Source organism: Delphinapterus leucas, chromosome 16 (genome assembly GCF_059928025.1).
Source record: "Delphinapterus leucas isolate spDelLeu-1000000601 "Yukka" chromosome 16, BTC_Dleu_Yukka2, whole genome shotgun sequence".
In the NCBI taxonomy this organism is placed as follows: Eukaryota; Metazoa; Chordata; class Mammalia; order Artiodactyla; family Monodontidae; genus Delphinapterus; species Delphinapterus leucas.
Genome location: NC_143144.1, coordinates 13,110,558 through 13,133,844, shown reverse-complemented (window position 1 = coordinate 13,133,844; position 23,287 = coordinate 13,110,558). Strand labels below are relative to the sequence as shown.

Genomic DNA, 23,287 nt, shown 5'->3' with positions numbered 1-23,287 from the left:
CTATATAGTACTGCTTATTAAGGGTAAGGGTTTTCCTTTTGGTGTGATGAAAATATTCTGGAAGTAGGTGGTGTTTATGGTTGCATAATATCATGAATGTACAAAATGCCACTAATTTCTACACTTTTAAATGGTTGAAATGTGAATTTCATGTTATATGTATTTTGCCACAATTAAAATAGGGGAATCCCTTGCCATATTCTAAAAAGATTTATATTCTGCCCAGTCCTCAGTATTGTCACATAGCCTGCCTCATCCTACTAACCAACCTAGGTCACCCTGGTCTACCCAGACTTGTCCCTTCTTTGAACAACCATGAGTCCTAATGCTGCTCTAATTCATTTGAATTATTTATCACATATTTTCTTTCGACATCTCAACTTTTCCCCTGGATTAGACAAAAATCATTCACTTTATTCCTACCACTTCTTTATGCAACTGCAAGACAGTCACTAGAAGGTTCACAGTGTCACTGGACATCCCTGTGGCATAGTGGTTAAGAATCTGCCTGCCAATGCAGGGGACACGGGTTCGAGCCCTGGTCCGGGAAGATCCCACATGCTGCGGAGCAACTAAGCCCGTGTGCCACAACTACTGAGCCTGCGTGCCTCAACGAAGAGTAGCCCCCACTTGCTGCAACTAGAAAAAGCCAGCGTGCAGCAACGATGACCCAACGCAGCCAAAAATTAAGAAAAAAAAAGGTTCACAATGTCACCTAATGAAGTCTATCAAAAAACTTTTTTATGGCCCAGTTTCACAACTCAGTAAGATCACAGGATCTGCATTTACCTACATGGCACCTTTGTCCTACTGTTGATCTGCTGTTCTATATCAGAAGTCAGCAAACCTTTTCAGTAAATGTCCACATAGTAAACATTTTAGGCCTGTGAGCCACACAGTCTCTGTCACAACCACTCAACTCTGCCCTTGTAATTTGACGGCAGCCACGGCCATAAATGAATGAGCATGGCTGTGTTCCAATAAAACTTTACAGACACTGAGATTTGAATTTCATACAGTTTTCACATCACAGACTACTACTCTTGATTTGTTTCTCAATCATCTAAAAATTCTTAGTTTGTGGGCAATAAAAACACAGGCAGCATGCTACATTTGGCCCATGGACTGCAATTTGCTGACTTCTGTTCTATATTTTTCCTGATGTTAACATATCTATTTCTACTATTTCATATGAATGCATAGATATTTCATAAACCTCAAATAATCAGTGTTAAGCAAAACTGTGCATAAATTAAACGACTCACCTGGGATGTGATCATTTTCTGCTGCTCCTGGAAGAATGTAAAGAACTGAGGGGCTACACCTGAAAAAGAAGGAAAGCTCATGAGTGACATCACCTGCCTAGAAAGCTCCACGTAGCAGCTGGCGAAACACCTCAGAATGGGAGACACTTTGAGAAGCAGCAGAAAGGATAACAGTGAGGGAGGGAAGCACTCGGGTGTCCATGCATGACTCTGGGATGATTATGTAATGTTTGGACAAGTTCGTTTTCAAATGTAAAAACATTTGGTTTCTGCTGATTTGTTAACAATGTATGCTCTAACACAGAAAAAATATAAACAACACATTTAGCTAATTAAGCCAATTAGGAAAAGCCAAGGAATAGAACACAATGCTTTCATTAAAACTGATGCTGAGCAAAAATATTCAGCACAAAAATTTGTAATGTTCATTACAAACCAGAGAATCTCAACAAGGTTCTGAAAAAAAGGATGGGGTATTTTTGGAAGGAAAAAAGGGCTGGTCTTTTTTGGAAGGAAAAAAAACAGTTTACTCTTAAATTGGTTTCAGGTCTCAAAAGTATTTTTTAATTAAAAAAAAACAAACCAAACAAAACTGGTTTTGACTTATCTGTTGTTAATGCAGAAAAGACCTGCCTAGACTATCAAGAGACTCCATGTCTCCTCTTGATTCTGCCATAACAAAATGTAGAATTGTAACCACTTAACATTTTTGACCCATTTCTTGCCCACCCCAATCCAACTCCATCTTTTAAGTAAAGCAGAAATAGACCTGTCTTAAGTCCAAGTCTTAACGACCTGTCTTGCAGTACCATCTCTGATTCTGTAAGATCGGGATACAGGGGGCATCAGTATATCTCTAGTTGTGCCCAGTGTGGGAACAGCTCAGAGCTCAGAAAGAGTGGGGTAAAGAGTGAAGGAAGACGGTAATTCCCTCCCCTGTGGCTGGTCAGCTCTTCCCGCCACACGATGCCTTCACAACTCCCCAAGCAGCAGTATCTTCTGTTCCTTTTGTCTTGTCCTCCTATCCCAACCACAGCTTACATCTCTCTGGAAAGTTGGCCCAAGGTTTCCACCATCACCCAGTCTGTGACAGTCTGCATATGACTGGTTCCGGCAGGAGGACCCAAATTGCTTCCAGCTGAGCAACAAGCGTCTTTGCACCTGGGCTCTGGATCTCTCCTGAGGTCTCAGGCGCACTGATTGTCCTACCGGGGCAATTCCCGCTCCCGGGAATCCCCCTTCCTACCTCACAAAAGCCGCTTTGTTGCAAGAAAGGTGAAACCTAAGCCAGTTAGAATATTCATCCAAGATCGAAAGCTCCTGGACCTTAAGCAGGACCTCCTGTAAAAGCAAACTGGTGCTACTGAGGGCACAGGCAAAGCTGGAGGGGGTCAGAGGGGCCTGGACGCCTCCACTTATGTTCACAGGTTCTTTAGAAACAAGAAGAAATCCCCCAAAACCAATGCTGCATTCACTTCAAAACTATTTCTTTGAGGGGTTAGGGTACTCAAGCTGCTTGCTGCTGCGACCGACTCATGCTCAGATTTTATGCTGGGCAGAGAATGAGGCATGGGATCTATCCTTGCTCCTTCCCCTGCTCCCTTCGCCACTTTGAATTCCTATCCCGTCTTGGAGCCTCACTGTTAGAAAGGGGACGCGACGCTGACCACAGGTGGTTGGGAGGATTCAGCGAGATCCTGAGTGGAAAAGAACAAGGGTCTCCGCTGAGAAGAAAAGTGCGCATCTACTGACAGCCAAGGGCCAGTTTCCGCGCGGTCTTACCGAGGCCTCAAACGACAGGGCACCTTGGAGATGAGAAAATTAAGCGCTGGGACGTGCAGGTTCTCATCAGGTGCATAAAAACGGGGCCAGATTTACACCGAATCTGGACACAAAGCCGTTTCCTCTTTCACCCGCCTCTAGCCTGGAGCTTCATCTTCCCCCGGTGCTCCACAACGGCGTCCTGCTCGCCAGCTGCCGGGCTCGCAGCCGCCGGAGGCTCCGCAACCATCTCCTCGCGAGACAGCGGCCGCGGAACGGGAACACGCCCGGCATCCGGGGGGAGGGGGGAAGGGGAGGCAGTGCACATGCGCAGAAGGCCCATAGTGACAGCCCCGTCCTGTGCCAGAAAGCTGTGCACGGTACATTTCCTGAAAGCCTTAGAGCCACTTCAGTTAGAAAAGTCTCTGCGATGGAAATAAACTTATGGTTACTAAAGGGGAAGGGGGGAGCGATAAGTTAGGAGTTTGGGATTACTATATGTAAAATAAACAAGGACCTACTGTATAGGATAGGGGAATAATATTCAGTTTCTTGTAGTAACCTATAATGGAAAAGAATCTGAAAGTATTTTTATGTGTATGTATATAGATTATGTATAACTGAAGTTCTATATATATACACACACACATATATGACTGAATCACTTTGCTCTGCACCTGAAACTAATACAACACTAAATCAAGTATACTTCCTTCAATTAAAAAAAAAAGAAAAGGGTCTGTGACTTTGGGCACATTGGGTAAAATTGCCAGATTTAGCAAATACAAGCCATGAGACATACTTTTATTCGTTGTTCATCTGAAATAAATTTTAAGTATCTAAATTACATATCTTTCATTAACTATTTTCCTGATACATTGGCTCTCCTTAACAGTTCCTTGCAGAATTGAGTTATAGAATTTCTTCCAGAGACTGTTACATTGCTCCATTTTCATTATAACGTATCTTCTACAGTAGTCACATCTCACTTACTTCGTTCTTTGTCCATTGGACATTCATTAATGAGAAAAGACATTCAACTTTAGCGTTCTGAGCAGATATAATGGCATAAAGTTAACAACTCTAGGAATTGCTCTTCAGATTTGATTTGTTGAAACAATACCATTATTCATGGCAGAACTTGCCTTTTCCATTCTTCAGGATTACGATGGATCTCTTGATTAACAAGTTTTTAACATGCTGCCCACTGATAAAAGAAAACTTTTTGTCAATTTTTTTCCTTTCCTTTTTAACACTACACATGACAATTCCACTTGTCCTCATGCTATAAGAGCAGTTAGTAACATCCATGTAAAAGAATCAAATTCTTCAAGAGATGAAACTCATTTCAAAATACAGTCATGGCAAGTACAATAATGATTATCCACAAGTCAAAATTTATTTTCCTATTCCTATTATTCCATAAGTAATGTTTTCCCTTTTAAGAACAGTCTGACATGAAGATTTCACTAAGTTTCATTAAACAGTGGAATATTTCACTAACACTTTTTGCTCTTCTTTCAATTTCCATAATCCTATTGCTAAAAAGATATTGAAATCTATGTACAAGAAATAAGCAAATTAGCTTCATTCAATGGAATATTTAAAAGGTTAAACAAGAATTGGGAGACTTTTCTTGAGAATTAAAATATTATTTCAGTGCTTTAAATAAACTGAGAACTCTTACAGCTGTGTTTGTTAAAGAGAGTCAATGAGTTTCTGAATGCAAGAGAAATGAAAAGTACTGAATGCCAATTAAAAAAATCACAAAAATCCTTTAATCACTCAATTCAAATAGTGTACGTGCTGAAGTAAGAGAACAACTTCATGACAATTACTTCAACATCAATAGAAAGAACATCAGAAGCTACTTGAACAGCAAGCATTGTGCAGAATATGGGCAGCACAGTCAACATCTTCCCCAGAATCATTCATGCTTTGTTTAACCTTGGAATAAACATGTCTGCACCTTTATGCAAACATCCACCAAAATTTGTATTTTTATTACCTCAACCAAAAGCAATGTAGAAGGGGAAAATATGTATTTTCTGCATTGTAATTGCTTGCATCCACAGTGATGATGCTAAAAAAAAAAAAAAGATGAGGCATTTAGAACATTGATAATCTCTGTAATCATAACTGAAGCTATTTTTGTTGTTGTTGCAGTGGACTTTATCCTGGCACTTGCATTTTTTTTTTAAGGTTTTTGTTTTTTTTTTTTTGGTACGCGGGCCTCTCACTGTTGCGGCCTCTCCCATTGCGGAGCACAGGCTCCGGACGCGCAGGCTCAGCGGCCATAGCTCACGGGCCCAGCCGCTCCGCGGCATGTGGGATCCTCCCGGACCGGGGCACGAACCCGGGTCCCCTGCATCGGCAGGCGGACTCTCAACCATTGCTCCACCAGGGAAGCCCCTTTTTAAAGGTTTTGAACTTTTGTCTGCGTTGGGTCTTCGTTGCTGTGCGTGGGCTTTCTCTAGTTGCGGTGAGCGGGGGCTGCTCTTTGTTGCAGTGTGCCGGCTTCTCATTGCAGTGGCTTCTCTTGTGGAGCATGGGCTCTGGAGCACAGGCTCAGTAGTTGTGGCACCCGGGCTTAGTTGCTCTGCACTATGTAGGATCTTCCCCGACCAGGGCTCGAACCCATGTCCCCTGAATTGGCAGGTGGATCCTTAACCACTGTGCCACCAGGGAAGCCCTGGCACTTGAAATTTTGATTGCAACTCTGGAATTGGAAAATACTCTGGCAGCAGTACATTCAGTCATTTGAGCTGAAAGACTGGTGATGATGTACGGCGTGGAGGGTATTTACAGCTTCCGCTGCAATTACTATATCTCAATCTGAATTCCTATTAATCAAAAAATTTATTTTATTTCTTTCTATAGTACTAGCTGAAGAAATTATACATCTCTTACGCTTAGCTGTTAGTATATGCCGGTTTATATCTGACTCACTACATTTTTTTTTTGCCTTGTGGCCACACTGCACAGCTTGTGGGATCTTAGTTCCCCAACCAGGGACTGAACCCATACCCTTGGCAGTGAAAGCACGGAGTCCTAACCACTGGACCACCAGGGAATTACCACTACCATTTTTACATACTGTAAAAAAATCTTCAAAGGGAATTTTTCCTTGTTTAATTAATTTCCACTTTTCAGAAAAGTCATCGTAAAGTTTAAACTTGCATTTTGGCGTTTTAGGATTCAAATGTACACAAATAAAAACAGATAATAGCAACCACTGCAAAAATTGAAATGACTGAACTTGATAATCCTATGACACATTGATGTGTCTGTCATTCACACGTCTGAACTCACAAATAACCACAAACAGGTTGAACCATTGAAAGCGTTGTGAATTTTCATGAGTGGCATTGGCCTTAGCTTTAAAATTTTTTGTTAAGAGTATAAGGCCTTTTGTGTACTGATAATCAGCAGCACTTAGGAGATATAATTTTATAATTTTTTATTAATTGGACCACATCCTTAGTTTGCAGGGGGAGTTCGAAACAGATATTCCTCTCCCCTTTTTCATTAAACACTGGGCCATTGGTCTCCAGGGATGGGCCCTCATATCTTATATCACTGGGTCTGGGATCAAACTGTGACAACAGCACGGTGGAGAACAGCAGAGGATTTTGCAATAACATAACATTTGTGGGGAGCCATGGTCTCTGTAGGGTGGGTGCCCTCAAACTGATCGTCACTAGGTCCTTCCAATTTAAGGATGCCTAGCAAGGTAGCATCCTGCTACCTAATGAGACAGGCTAGTATGTCTTTTGCATACAAGGAAAATAAGGGAGAATATTGGAGCAGCCTCTACCTACAGATCAAGCTGGCCAGGTGAGGGTGGGAGGGTAACTGTTCCCATCCCTTTAGGGAACCTTTGCTCAGTATGATAGCCGATTACCCTAAGCACCCCTGGAGACCGCATCCAGACTAGGTGCATCACAACACATAGGGACCAAGTGGGGACCTCTTTGCTCAGACTACAGCACCCTAAGCTCAGGGTGGGCTCAGCTTTCTGAGCTCTGACACAATTGGACTGGATAACCAGAAAAACCCAACAGATACAACACTACGCGGTGGCTGCTAAAGCAAGTATGTCAACAGCCAGCAGAGCGTTCCCAAGCATTATTTGCTGTCAGCTGGATCCAGTTAGTAAGCCAAAAGCCGGCTGGAGACATGTTGTCCTCATCTGTCACTGAACCACCCTGCTCACTGCACCAATTGTTTTAAGACGTACCTGGGATTTGTTTTAATCAGGCATGATAAAATGATAGACATGGAGACAATTGTCTTTGAAAGAAGACTTCATTATTTACAATGTTCAAGAGGATGGGAGACACCACACCATGCAGGGCCACATGGGGAAACACCAGTCAAGAGACAGAAGACATGAAGAGAAATCATGAACGAAAGCCTTTCTTACTACAGTGGTGGTGATAAACTATAGTAACCTAACTATACTATGTTAGGTGGGGAAGTGCCCTATTGGGCAGGAAGCAAAACACAGATGGTGGGGTTTTTATGCACCTGTGGAAACACAGGGATGGTATGTATGCCAACATCTTTAGCCATTAACTTGGCCCATGAGTTCAAGATGCTAAACCATCAATTACAGAATATCGAAAATGACTATTACATTAATACATCATACTAACAGAAAAAACTCATATTGTTATCTCATTTAATAATATATGATTATCTCAACAGATGCAGGAAAGCATTCAACAAAATCCAGCACCCTTTCATGATACAAGACAGAACAAACTAGGAATAGAATGGAATTGCCTCAACCTAATAAAGGCCATTTTTGAAAAACCCACAGTTAGCATCATATTTGATGATGGAAGACTGAACGCTTTCCTCCTAAGATCAGGAACAAGACAAAGATGTTAAAAACAAAATCTTCCAATTCAGAAACCCTCTCCACACAGGTAGAAGGAAAGAAATCCTAGGCCCAGCATGATGCACTTGTTTCACTTGGTGCGCTTGCCCAGCATGGTGTGAATTTGCCACTCCCTGCCATACCCCTTTTCTTTCAAAGGCCACATCATGACCAAATCAGGTGTCTTTTCCCCAGGGAGCTCCACAGCTACTCCATCCAGAGTACAGAATATGATAGCCTTTTAGTTGCACAACAGGTCTCTCCCCAATAGGTTTATAGAAGAATCAGGAGAAAGTAGGAACATGCATTCCCAAGTTAGAGGACCTATCTGCATGGGAATTGTGGAGGAAAAGGAACAAGTAGGAGACTGATGCAAAATACCAACCCTCTGTATCGATCTGCCGCCAGATGGAAAATGAGAAATTTCTGAGGAAATTGCAGAATAAGTAGCACCAGGCTTTATTAGAGCAGGCAGAGATTAGCCTGAGGGAAAGTTACTGACACACGTGGTTCACCAGCTCCCTCCTCTGAGATTCTCACAATCTGCCAATTCTGAGCCATTTGCCAAGTATTTCCTGGCTGAAGGTTTTGTTCTAGGTCCTGCTGATTCTCTTGTCCCTGCAAGCCCTGCCTCCTCCAGAGTCTCTCTCTACAGTCCCCTCTCGCTGATCCCGTCACAGACTGACTGGAGTAGGGAGCATTCCCTTAGCAAGGAGTTCTAACTGAGCAGCCAACACAGAAGCCTTTTCTTTTTTTTTTTCACTTTCTCTTGATTATCCCCAAAGTGAGTAGCTGCTGCTCAGATTTGACTAACAGTCTATCCTTGCCGTCCTCCCACTTTTCCTTAATTTGCATTTGGACAGTTGGCTAGAGAGTCAAAACAAAGGTTGCTAAAACCAGAGCATATTTTGACCTGACCCCAGGTTCACATCAGGGAATTTTGAGAAAGCCTCAACAAACCACTGACGGAAATCAGTGGGGGACTCACATGTCTTCTGGGTACACTGTTGCAATATCTCCCAGCTCAACTTCAGTGGAAAGCCTTCGAGTACAGCTGTTAGCAACCCTTCTCAAAGAGTTCGTAACTTCCTTAGTTACTCCACAGTTATGAGGGGTGGCGTGGCAGAGAGTCAGCTTCCCCTGGCCACCACACCCCTTTATGTAGTGATCTTCCAGACCCTAACGTGACTGCTCTATCAAAGGAGCAAAATCTGCTAATTACAGGATTCCACGCAGCTGCTGGTTGCTGAATTCTATGCAATAAATCAGTATACATTCCCATGTGTGGGCTGTAAATTGAAAACACACTAAGGTGTATGTCTTCTGGGGCATTGGGGAAAAGAAGCCTTTAAATGAGTAACATCAGCTGGTGAGAAAGACACTTGAATTACCCAGGAGTCCTGGCTGGCTTCTCAATGGCATCAGCTGTGCTGGTGATCCAAATAGGATGGGCTGGTTTCCTTCATGTTGAGGCAAGAAAAATATGAATCATGTGGGCACTTTGGTTTCCCTTCCTGTGTTTACATTAATTAGTTGAACACCTTGTTTGCCTTTTTCCAAGTGACTAGTACAGCTACTCTCCATATGTTGCCTTACTACGCAGGCTCTTTTATCCAAGCTCTTAATCTTTCCATGATTCTCCCTTTATCATTTGTGCCTTCCTAGCTATGTGTGGATAATAAGGGACTACTTAAGGGGTCATCTGGTCTAAGACATGAAATGGACCCAGTCTAGGCCACAAAGTACATAACTCTGTGTCCTCAAACCGAGCAGGTAATTTATTACCAGCTAAAGAAGTTGTGCCCTGGGTTTCCCTGGTGGCGCAGTGGTTGAGAGTCCGCCTGCCGATGCAGGGGACGCGGGTTCGTGCCCCGGTCCGGGAAGATCCCACATGCCGTGGAGCAGCTGGGCCCCCGAGCCTGCGTGTCCGGAGCCTGTGCTCTGCAACAGGAGAGGCCACAGCAGTGGAAGGCCCGCGTACCGCAAAAAAAAAAAAAAAAAAAAAGAAGTTGTGCCCTGAAGTGAACCACCCATCTGAAAGATCATCACCTCACTCTTCCCCTGAGTCAGTTTGAGGCACGGAGGGGTAAAGACATTCAGGGAAAGCAGGAGGAGGGACAAGCAGAGTGAGGAGGAGTAGGGTTCTGTGAAAGAGAAAATGTATTTAATTCTCACATTTTTCTCTCCTGTTTTTTCGATATTTCCTTCTGGCTATCCAAATAATTTTTAACTCCTCTTAGGATAGTTAGAATGATATTCATCCCATAAATATCAGCAACTCACTTACTGGAATAAAGTCCTTCTAAGAACTTCTGCAAATCAAAAGAATTGTCCTCTGGCCACTGCAGGATTGGAGTCTCAACGTGTACGCCCATTCCCAATGTGACAGACAGATATATTAACTGCTTAAAAAAAAAGAGACCTGCGGGCAACATTCCTGGCTTCCCATATTTTCCAACCATACGGTGATCTTGATGAGAGTTTAGAGCCCATTATTACCCATGTTCATTCAATAGTAAAATCTTGAATTTGAACAGGGATGTTTGTTTAGCCAGTATTCCAAAAAAGCATAGAGCTAAAATAACTTAGGGTCTTTTACTGACTATTGTGAGGCCACAGACTTTCAGTTGATTTGGCTCAAATCAAGAACTGCCAGACTCATCCCATTCTTATTACCAAAATTGTTGGAGAAATATAATTAAAAATAAAAATTTCTCCCAACACAGAAAACCTACTTCCAAAGGTAGAAGACAAAGAATTTTATTATTGAATAAGCATAAAACCAGAATGTGATGTGCATTACAGGCAATCTGCTAAGAGACTGCAAAGACAGAGAGAAATCTCACCCTTTTATAAAGCCAAGCAGGTACAACTCATTACATACATGTTCTCAAGATAAACAATAACTAGTCCTTAAGTAAGAGGACTTGACAGTACCATTTATTGCACAGTTCACCCAAAATTCGTCTGGTAATTGGGATGACCATCTGTTGTCTTTATAAAAGGAAAAACAAGCTTCTCATATCTTTATGACAAGAGGCAGTTTTGCAACTTGGAGCAAGGCACCCGTTGAAGTTAGGCTCCCACCCTAAGCCAGAAACTGGGAAAAAGGAGTGCTATCTCCCTAGAAGTATTTCAAAGAGATGGCTCTGAGGCTCCTTGAGAAAGATACTCTGTAGGGGTGCAAAACTGCCAAGAGGCTTTTTAAAAGGTTCATATTCATCTCAAAGGGATAAAGAATTTACAAGTTTACAAAGGAAAATGCTCTACAAAAACGAAGCGGGGATGTCTCTTCCATTATTTTTAACAGAGAATAATAATCCTCTTATTTTTCATTTCTATTTGCCCTTACACCACTCTCACCACTTCTAGTTAATATTGTACTGAAGGTCTTACGGCAATTAGGAAAGAAGATGCAAAAAAAAGCATACAGATGGGAAATAAAGAGGTAATGCTATTGCTATATGCAGATGGCATGACCTTGTATACAGAAAATGCTTAGAAACCCACTGAAAAATATTAGAATAAATGAATTCAGCAGTTACAGGACACAAGATCTATATATATATATATATCAATTGATCTTGTATACACTAGCAATGAGCAATCCAAAAACAAAATTAAGAAAACAAACTCATTTGCAATAGCATCAAAAGAAAACAATTCTTAGGAGTGAATTTAACAAAAGGAGTGTAACATTTCTACAAAGAAAACTGAAAGACCTGTACAAGGCTTGCCTGATGAAAAGTTCACTGAAAGATTTTTAAAGATCTAAATAAATGGAAAATCGGCAAGATGGCAAAAATAAGATTCCAGCCCTCTCTCTCCCTAGAGACACCAATTTAACAACAATCCATGGATGAAAACCAATATATGCAATACATTATGGAAGTCCCAGAAGGACAAGAGAAAGAGAGCAGAAATATATTTGCATGTCAAAAGGTGAAAAATAAATCTGAAAAAATTCAGGGGAATTTTACCTTAGTGAAACTTCTAGGGGTTCAGTGGTGTAGAGCATGTCAAGATATCCCTTCTATACATGCATGAAGTGTTAGTGGCAGATAGGGATGCTGTTTGGAGCCTTTGGTAAGCTCACTTCTTGTGAGCCAATTCCTTAAAACCAATCAATCTCTCTGGAGTTTATGCATATTTAATTTAATTATGCCTATTTTAAAAGAGGATGGGGTCATTTAATTTTCTTCTACGTTTATAGGCAATTATACCTCTATCATTGAATTACATGTCAATATCAGTTAGGGTCACTTTATTTGAAAGTAACAGTAACAGCCAAGAAACCATTAAATAAATGTGCATGCACTCATGTAATTCCATATATGTGATCTTATAAAATCCACTTGGAATGAAGATACCTCAGACTCCTCAGCTTCTGTTCTATAGATAGCAGAGACGGTGAAGTTACACTGAAGGGCTGCAGTTAATAGAGGGAGGCAGAATTGAAGAAAATGAAAAAACTTTTTTTGCTCTCAAGCATCAGACTGATAAGAAGAAAGTGTGGAAGGAAGATGAATAAAACAAAGCTCAGCACCTACTCTCTGCCCTTTGGTTCCCCGTGGAAACTATTATTACATCCTGCTCTTTTCAAAAGAATAAAAGTTCAAGTCTTCTCGATATAAGATACCTACTCCCTGATCTGTCTCTATCTCACACCAAACACCCAAATGTCTACTCAATCTTACTCATTGCCTCTTGCCTTTCTCTCTTATTTAGAGCCCTTCCACACCACCATTTCCTCATACTAGGCATTCATCACTTCTCATCTAAACTACTATAAAAGACTCCTTCCTGGTTTCCCTTCCTCACCTGAACTCCAATTCATCCCGTATATTCAATTTTTAAAAATCTTTTTTTAGGGCTTCCCTGGTGGCGCAGTGGTTGAAAGTCCGCCTGCCGATGCAGGGGACACGGGTTCTTGCCCCGGTCCGGGAAGATCCCACATGCTGCAGAGTGGCTGGGCCTGTGAGCCATGGCCGCTGGGCCTGCGCGTCCGGGGCCTGTGCTCCGCAACGGGAGAGGCCACAACAGTGAGAGGCCCGCGTACCGCAAAAAAACAAAACAAAACTTTTTTACTAAATAAAACACATATACAGAAAACCATACAAATATACAGCATAAATAAATGTTATTAGGCAAACATCCTAGTAATTACCACTAGGTCAAGAAATAGAACTTTACCAGCCACCCTAAAAATCTTTCCCTTGCCCAATTTACTTCTCCCCATAGTAATACCATCTTGAATTTTAGAGTCATTTTTTTTCGTTTCTTTACAACATGTGTTATCTCTAAGTGTGCATCTCTAGAATTATAGTTTAGTCTTTCCCATTTAAAAAAGCAAAAAAATAAGAACTGATTATGGCTTTCAATTTTTTCTACAGATTTTCTTCTATAGCTTTCTGTTCTTTTCAATTTGGCTTTGAAAAACCTGGGGCATCTGACATGGTGCAGGCCAGATTTTGCTGCTTACACATTCATGGTGCAGTCAGTGTTCCTTTGTCCTCTGTATTCCATGCAAACTGGCTGCTGGATTGACAGGCCTAATCATGCTGAGGGTGATCACTTTAGCAAGACCATGTGCAGTGTGTGTTCTTTTACCATGAGGCATGTAATTAACTAGTAGTCTCTCTTTGTAACAACTGATGATGCCATTAATTCACTGGACGAGGCAAAATAATGATGTCCTAATTCTATCATTACATTTTTATATATAGACTTTGTTAGAATAATTTTAGATTTATAGAAAAGACAGTACAGCGAGTTCTCATATAACCCACACTATCTAGCTCCCAATATGATTAACAGTTTATATCAGCATGACACATTTGTTACAATTAATGAACCAATATTGATCAATTACTATTAACTAACATCCACACTTTACTCAGATTTCCTTGGTTTTCATCTAATGTCGTCTACTGTTCCAGGACCCCATCCAGAATATCACATTACATTTGGTTGTCATATCAACTTAAGCATTTCTTGGCTATGACAGTTTCTCAGATTTTCCTTGTTTTGTATGAACTTCACAGTTTTGAGATGTACTGGTCAGATACTTTTCAGTATGCCTCTTGGCTGAAATTTGAAATTTTTCTTAAGATTAAACTGTGGTTGTGGGATTTGGGGAGGAAAAGCACATAAAATGCCACTTTCATCACATCAGACCAGAGGTACACACCATCAACATGACCTACCACTGCTGATACTGACCTGGATCACTTGTTTGTCCAGTTTCTCCATGGTTGTTATATTTTTATGTCTTTCTTTCCATACGGTACACTTTAGAAGTAACCATGCACAGCCACAGGAATGGGGAGTTATGCTCTTCCTCCTTGGTGGCAATCTACATAAATTATTTGGAATTTTACATAGGAAATCTGTTCTCCCCCATTTATTTAATAATTTGTATCAGTATGATTGGCTCCTGTGGTCCTCTGACATATCCTCATCAAGGTGGTATTTTTTTGTTTGAGCACTTCCTTACATTCTGGTACTATAAGATGCTCCAGGCTTCTTCTATTTATTTCCTGCCCAAGTCCTACAATCAGCAACTTCTCCAAGAAGCCCTGGTTCCTTTTATGGGAATATGGTTTTAGGAACCAAGATCTGGGCACTGCATGTACATACTGCTATTAGGGTTTTGGTGTTTTTATAGTCTCAGATGACAGAGCAAGGGAATATTTTGTGTATACTAACGTGTACATAAGCCTATTTATATAATTCTCATATATAACCATATGTATCTATATTAAATTAAACATGAGTTCATACTGATGTTTCCAACTCTAATCCAGAGTACCACGTGGATCATTCTAGCCTCCTCTTCTCGCTGATATGTAACCTTCCAATGCAATAGTGATAAACCTGGCTCCCTCATCTGCCATCCACTTACTTAACTGTTCCATTCCAGTATAAATCAGAATTGCTAACCTGTACCCCATGGAAAACAACTTTATCACCTAGAGTGCTTATGTGTAGTTTCTTTTGTCTTGAGGCTAACAGTCTCATTTCCAAAGTTAGTTAGCACCTTTTCTGCCCACCTCCTTCAGGGAAGTTGTTACATAGATTCTCTTGTCATAGTCTGCAATACTTCCTGGTATTCCTTGAACTCCTCAATGATTTTTAAATTTGCCTACATTAAGGCTCCCTATTTGTGCTGTAAACTTCTGTGGGTTTGGACAAATGCATAATGTCATGTATCTATCATTATGGTATCACACAGAATAATAAACAGCTTCACCAATCAGGAAAAAATATTCTGTGCTTCATCTATTTAACCCTCCCAACGTCCCCCTAAAGGTCTTGCAAATACTTATCTTTTTACTATCTCTATAGTTTTGCCTCTTCCAAGGTCATATAACATGAATCATACATTGTACAGCTCTTTCAGACTGACTTCTTTCACTAAGCAATATGCATTTAAGATTCCTCCATGATTTTTAGTGACTTAACACCTCGCTTCTTATCAATGAATAATATTCCATTGTACAGATGTACCACAGTTTGCTTAACCATTCACCTACTGAAGCATATCGTGGTTACTTCCAATTTTGGAAATAAACCTGCTATAAATATTCATATGCAGGCTTCTGTGTGAATCTAAATTTTCAAATAAGTTAATTACCCAGGAGAGCAATGGCTGAATTGTATGATAAGACTACTTTTACTTCTGTAAGACATTGCCAAAGTTTGCAAATATCTTCAACCTCAATTTACAGTAAGAAATACATTTAAATTCATGATCCAATACATTCATTCAACATTTTTTTATAAGATTTTTGGCTGCGTACGGCCTTAGTTGCAGCACGTGGGATCTTGGTTGAGGCACGCAGGATCTTAGGTTTCAGCGTGTGGGCTCTTCGTTGCGACGCGCAGGTTTTCTCTAGTTGTGGCAAGCAGGCTCCAGGGTGCACGGGCTCTGTAGTTGTGGTGCGTGAGTTCCAGAGCGCGTCGGCTCTGCTGTTTGTGGCACGCAGCCCTCTCTAGTTGAGGCGTGCGAGCTCAGTAGTTGCGGCACGCAGGTTTAGTTGCCCCGTGGCATGTGGGATCTCAGTTCCCCGACCAGGCATTGAACCCGTGTCCCCTGCACTGGAAGGCAGATTCTTTACCACTGGACCACCAGGGAAGCCCCTCACTCATTGACTATTGACGATGTGCCAGTTTTAGGCACTGGATTCATAGTAGTGCGTAAAATAGATAAAACTCCCAGTTCTGATGGAGTTTATATTCTAGTGAGGGACTATAAAATAATAAAGAGACTAAGTAAAATATTTTGTATACTAAATGATACCTTGGCAAAAAACTAAAGTATTAAAGTGGGATAAAGTGTTTACAGAAAACAAAGAACTATGGAGACAATAAAAAAATCAGGAGTTGGGGTGGAGATGGAAGGACGAAAAGGCAGCATGCGGAGGAATTCTAGGGCAGTGAAAATACTCAGTATACCATAATGATGGGTAAATGTCATCAATACATTTGTCCAAACCATAGGATGTACAATACCAAGAGTGAACTGCAATGTAAATGATGGGCTTTTATGATGTGTCAATGTAGGCTCATCAATTATAACATACACATCACTCTGGTGCGGGATGTTGATAACACGGGAGGCTGTGCGTGTGTGGGAAATGGGAACTCTCTGTACCTTCCCCTTAATTTTGCTATGAACCTGAAACCGCTCTAGAAAGATTGTCTTAGTTTTTTTATAAAAAGCTGCCAGAAGACTGATTCAATCTTTAGTACACACATGTACTAGTCTGCTAAGGCTGCTGCCTTAGTCATTCAGGCTGCTATAACAAAACACCACAGACTGGATAGCTTATAAACAACAGAAATTTATTTTGCACAGTTCTGGAGGCTGGGAAGTCCAAGATCAATGCACAAGTATGGTTGCATTCTGGTGAGAACTGTCTTCCTGGTTAACAGACAGCAATTTCTCACTGTGTCCTCACATGGTGGAAAGGCTGGGGTTCCCATTCATGAGGGCTCCACTCTCCAGACATAATCACTTCCCAACTGTCCCACCTTCTAATGCCATCACACTGGAGATTAAATTTCAACATATGAATTGGGGTGGTGGGACACAAACATTCAGCTGCCATAACAAAATATCACCACAGACTAGGTGACTTAACTGAAATTTATTTGGCTCGGTTTTGGAAGCTGGAAGTCCAAGGTCAAGGTGTTGGTAGATTTGTTTTCTCCTGAGGCCTCTCTCCTTGGCTTGCAAATGGCTGCCTTCTCGCTGTGTCCTTGCATGGCCTTTTCTTTGTGCAATGATCGTCCTTGGGTCTCCTCCTCTTTTTATAAGGACTCCAGTCATGTTGGATTAGGGCCCCACCCTTATGACCTCATTTAACTTTCTCTCTTTAAGGGCTCTACCTCCAAAACAGTCGCATTAGGATGGATCTGGGGGAAAACCACTTCAGTCCAGAATAACATATAACTGACCTTAAATATTTTTCATAAAACAGTATTTACCTATATCTATAATGAATTCTGATATTATGTTTTATTTCTTTAAAAATGTTAGCTCTGATTCATTGAACTGATTTCACAGTTCCTTCATAGGCCAATGTGGTTGCTCTGTAATGTGTTACCTAGGCGAGACTGAATTACATTTCCCAAAATTCCTTTTCCTATATGTTTCCCATGGGGTGGACCATAAAAGAGATTCTTGTGCAAGACTTGGAGGGCATAAGTGATGTAACAGCCATTTTGTATCTCACACGTGCTATTGGTGATCTACTGACCACCTCATTGGCATGAGACACCTCTAGGACTGTGTTCCACATGGATCCTTCAGCTCCTCTGATGCACACACCACCTCAGTGACTGAGGGGCCAAGCTTCTGTAGGACACCACACCATCAAGGTCAGAGGCAATGAGAACTGACTCCAGTTTTAACCCATCCTCGTCGGCGCCACTCATGGTTGTGAGTTCTTGTTTGTTTTTGCTCTCTTCCACATTACATCCACCTTCCTTTCCTTATTGTCTGCCTTGTGGACTTCAAGCGCCTTCATCAGACATGAAGACAACAACCTTATAGAGACTGCTTAACCAGTTCCCACAGCTGTAGAAAGCCAAAGCCCTGTAATAAATCCCTTTAGACATACACACTCTTCTTATGGTTCTATGTCTCTAATTAAATCCTTCTTGAATCATAAATTTGTACCAAATTAGGTCTGGCTTTTCTGAACTGGGTCTGGTATTTCTTAATTAGATGCTGTTATCTGACTAGAGTCAGATTTAAAGCTATTAAAGATCCTGTTTCAGTTGTAAAGGGGCACTGATAGTCCATGACATGCAGTGGCAATACAGATACACAAATTATTACCTTTAGATACCTGTAATCAAGTGCCTATAGAAAGCAAGGCTCTGGGAAATCAAGTATTTTCTCCCCTAGATATTTTAGTGAACACAAGGAGTATAATGGAACTGGTTGTTACTTCTAAATGTGCTGGAGAACTTTGGGGAAAGAAGATGAGAAGCTCGGGGATTTAAATTCCCAGCTCAAGATCCACACAGGGACCTTAAAGCTTCAATGATAATCTTGAAAGCACCTCATCCCCTAAAGCTGCAGGGCTGAGATTTATGAAAGGAAACCCAGTGACAAATCTGTTGGGTAGCTTAATTACTATGTAAACTGAATTTCCAACCTTACACGGCCTCATTACAAGTTAGGGCATTGACTGGTAGGGAACAGAATCCTGAAAACTGGGACAGGAAAATAAGAACAGATTTCAATGGAGCCGAGATCCTCAATGCCTACAAATGCTTTCAGTATATCTGTTAACCCCATGCCCCCCACCCCCAAATCCACAGCTATGGCCTCATGAGGAGTTCCCTATGACCAGATGACTGAGAAAGAAAAAACCTCAGGCTTGGGTTAGATGATTCTGCACAGTATGCAGCCCCACTCTGAGATGGCCCTGAAAGTCAGTGGTAAAAGGAAATCATCCAAAGGGGAAGAAATGTGAGCAGTGCACCTGGTTTATTTTGCCTGGAAGCAGAGATGGCCAAAGTTATGGGTCTACACGTATTTATGTACAGTGGCTAATGGTTCAGCTAAATGGTCAAGGACTAAGAAGGGGTACCCTGGAAAATCTTTGAAAAGTTCTTGGGAAGAGGTGCATGCCCAGACCTTTCCAAATGGGCAGAGTGAAGGTATTTGTGTACCATGTGAATGCTCACCAAAGAGTAACCTCACTGGAGGACTGAATAATTAAGGACACATTCTGTGGATGCCCATCTCCTTCTTTCAGTCAGGCCCTTTTCCCAGCCTCTTTCGGCATTGCCCAGTGGGCTCATGAATGAAGTGGCCGCAGCGGGAGTGAAAGAGATTATGCATGGGCTCAGCAAAATGGACTTACTCTCGTCAAGGCCGATCTGGCTAAAGTCCCTGTTAAGTGCCTAATCTGCCAGCAGTAGAGACCACCAATTACCAACCAACTTGGCACCATTCCGTGGATGGATCAGTTTAGCTACTTATCAGGGTGACTGCATTAGATCATTCCCATCACAAAACAGATGGTATTTTGTACCTACCATCAAAAGATTTGGAGTACATGGATTTGCCTTCCCTGCCTGCAATGCATCTGTCAAAACCAACATCAAGAGATTTACAGAATGCCTCATCCACCAGCACGGTATTCCTTGCAGCCTTGGTTTGGATTCCAGGAGGCTGCTAAAGCCCCCACAGTGAAAGAGTCTCTGGGGGCATGAATGGGAGTACCTGTTGATTTCAATTTGGACTGATTCTTGAGCCTGCTTTTGGAGGAGGCCCTATACAAGTTGGGCCAATTTGAAAGTAACAGCATCAGTGAGATTAAAAAAAAATTTTAAGTGGGGAAGTATGTTGCCTACAGAACCCAAAAAGGACTAAAGGACATATCTGTATTAACACTGTGTGTGTTAAGAACACACAATGAAAAAAAAAAACAAAAAAAACAGTCAATAGCTGTTTCTTGACGGTGTCAGGGATGGAGCGGCCCTTGGTTTACAAATAATTTTCAGGAACTTAACTGAGGGGGTAGATCTTTGTGTTATGTGTGGTGAAATAACATGCCTCTTTTTGTGAGTTCTTCTGTGGGTATTTATATGTCCCAAGTGGATTTGTGAAACGAATTTCCTCAGAGGAGTATGTCATCAATGTAATGTCATACCTGTGCTCCTGGAGAAAACTGGATGCAGTTAAGGTATTGCCCACGAAGACTGCAATGGCAGAGTTGCTGAGGTATCCCACGGGTAGCCTGGTAAAGGTGTCTGGTGTCCCTTCAGAGGTGAAGGCAAACTGTGGCTGAGAGGCTGTTGAAAAGAGCACTGAACAGAACATATTAGCCAAACCTGGAATAAGAAAATATTTACTACTTGCTATTTGGATGGAAGCAATAATTTTAATAAATTGGGTACTGGGTCCTTAACAGATGGGCCATAGCATTAAGGTTGTGATAATCCCTTGTGAAGCACCATCATTATTTCCAGACTAAGAATAAGCTAAACTGGACCATTAAACAGAGAAGCAGAGGTGATAACCACTTCTCTAGATAGGTCTTTATAATGGTTTCAGTTGGGGTATACGGTACACGGGGTCCCATTTTGTCAATTTGTAAGTGCCAAAAATATAATTTTATTATTCACTGGATCAGAGCATCCATGCCTTCTATGGGATTATGTTAAAATTAAATCAATGGGTACCATGAATCTTAGGATGTTTCACCTTAACCAACAGAAATACTGTCTATTTCTTCTCAATGACTCAGTCTGTTTGGGCTGCTATAATAAAATACAATGGACTGGGTGCCTTATAAACAACAAAAATTTATTTCTCACAGTTCTAGAGGCTGAGAAGTCCAAGATCAAGGTGCCAGATGTCTGGTGAGGACCCACTTCCTGGTTCACAGATGGCTGTCTTTTCCTAAGTCCTCATATGACAGAAGCAGCAAGGGAATTCTCTGGAGTTTCTATTGTAAGGGCACTAACCCCATTCATAAGGGCTCTGTCCTCATAACCCAATCACCCTCAAAAGCCCAACCTCCAAATACCATCACACTGGCGATTAGATTTCAACATTACGAATTTTGGAGCAATACACAATTGAGTCTATAACACTATTTTATGTTCAATAACTCCTCTTAAGATTTTAGGGGTAACGTGATTACATTTAGTGGGATGCTCAGCTATAACTATAACTTGAACCCTGTATTAAGGCCATGAAAGTTTGACAATGGTACATTTCAGCAGATACTAGAGTTAACACTAAAGTTAATTTGGAAGGTATAAAAGCCAATCAGCACCCTTTTATCTTTTGTTGTATAAATTATATTAGTAAATTCTGGATTTCCAATTGGGTCAAACTGTGGACCTAACTTACATAATATTGTACAGCAACTATACCTCAATTAAAAACAAAAACAAAAAACTGTGGACCTTTGTATCAGTTATTCTGTTGTTTCCTCTCCCTGTGTCTAAGTCTGCCTCCCTCCCTTCATTCTTTCTTTCCATTTCTTTTCTTTTTGTGGTTACTGGATATACTTCTGAGGAGGAGGGGTTCTTTTTACTCTAATCAAACTTACAAATTTCCGTCTCCAGAGAGTGTCCGATCAGGATCGTCAGGGTTAGGGGCCTGCTCCATGGCAATGGTTTCTGCATATGGCTTAAGGATCCCAGGCTTAAGTTGCATTTGAATTAACGTCTTTGCTGTGCCACAGGATGGGAGTTTTCCCCTCTAACTACGAGCACAGAATTTTTTTTCTTTTTCTTTTTTTTTTTTTTTTACAACACAGAAATAGGTAGCAGGTGGTGCAGCAAAAGCATGCTGGGCCCATAACCCAGAGGTTGACTGATTGAACATCCTCTGTCTGCCATGGCTGTGGTCTTTTTTTCTGCCACGCAGGTTTCTTTCTGTTTTCTCTGTGCAAATTTCCTCGGTTATTTTGGATTTCTAGCCATGTAAAGTCTCGGCTTCCAGTTTCTGTCTCTATCCAATCACCCATGGCATGGACCTTCTGGGTGGTTACAAGGGAGAGTATCAAAGTCCAGCAGCCGGCCTCATAGGTAGCTCAGAGACCACCTGCCAAACAGACTGAACCCAATGGCAAGCCACACAGGGGCATAGCCAATTAATAATTCTCTCTTAGCGACAACAGCCTCTCAGAGTGGGAAGGGAGAGCGACACTCCAAAAGACCACAGAGCAGAGCAGGCCAAAGTGCAAGCCTACCAGCGATTGGTGGTTCTATCCCAAGTGGCCTCTGCCACATCACAGAACCAGTTAGCCAAGAGCAATGAGCTAATACTGACTAGGTGACCTGTCTTGGATGGATAATCCTGCTCATGATGCCAACTGTATTAACTGCCTTCTAGTCACTCTGTTGGTGGCAGGATTCCTGCCCTGGGGTAATGGAATAGCTGAACACATGACATCTCACACTGGACAGGTGAGATCTACATAAGTTTACTAGTTATGCATATTCACAGGCCAGGCAAGAGGGCACCACATGCCATCCAAGGTCACACAGGTAGCGCACCTGGGAACAGAGGGAACAACTAGGGGTTGTGGGAAATGGCTCTGTACTATCAAGAGGATGCAGCTACCCCTGGTTCCTGTGAGAGGATGGGACTGGCTTTTCTGAATAATCTTGCGGGCTGGTAGGGAAGTGAAACTCGCTACTCAGGGAAAAGCAAGAACCACAGGTACACCTGGTTGCCTTGGTAAAACAGGAGGACTGTCTGATTACAGGACCTTATCTGTGGGAGTAGAATGGGGAGGGAAATGTGCAGTTAGGACATTAGAGGCCCTTTTAGTTTCAGGTGTTAAGAGACTCTATTACACTGGGCCTTAAGTTGCTATAATTTAAAGTATTTTGGGGACTTCCCTGGTGGTCCAGTGATTAAAACCCCGCACTCCCAATGCAGGGGGTCCGAGTTTGACCCCTGGTCAGGAAACTAGATCCCGCATGCTGCAACAAAGATCCCGCAGGCTGCAACCAAGACCCAGCACAGCCAAATAAATAATTAAATAAATATTAAAATAAACAAAGTATTATGAAGACTATAAAAACAACCCAAAGCACAGCCAAACAAATAAATAAATATTAAAATAAATAAAGTATTATGAAGACTATAGAAACAACCCAAATATTCATTAGCGGCGATTATAGCTGCAGTGCAAATACATATGACTGACAAGCAAAAACTTTAGTACAGAAACAAGATGTTATAATGAGAGGTAAGGAATTTAAGATAATTCCAAAAAAAGGTAATAAGTCTTAGAAAAGCAGAAAGCTGTAATTGAAGATATGCTTCAGTGGTTGTCAATATATGATTTCTGAGAATGCATTCCCCTCCCCAGCCCAACCCCACATG

At 41.5% G+C, this 23,287-nt stretch overlaps 1 protein-coding gene across 2 annotated transcripts in view; it reads right to left on the bottom strand.

Annotated features, from left to right (window-relative positions):
- The window catches only part of LOC111163995 (uncharacterized), an 86,416-nt gene extending 63,155 nt beyond the window's left edge, over positions 1-23,261 (bottom strand). Inside the window, exons 1-3 of one of the 2 annotated variants that reach the window (XM_089897481.1) lie at positions 20,755-23,261; positions 20,088-20,244; positions 1,266-1,324 (exon numbers count right to left, since the gene is read on the bottom strand). In XM_089897481.1, the coding sequence (XP_089753607.1) occupies positions 1,266-1,280 (15 nt within the window). In that variant the 5' untranslated portion in view covers positions 1,281-1,324; positions 20,088-20,244; positions 20,755-23,261. Of the gene's footprint in view, positions 1-1,265; positions 1,325-3,047; positions 4,964-20,087; positions 20,245-20,754 lie in introns of those variants that run through there. The other variant, XM_022553261.2, reaches the window with a different exon arrangement.
- Positions 23,262-23,287: the final 26 nt, after the last annotated feature.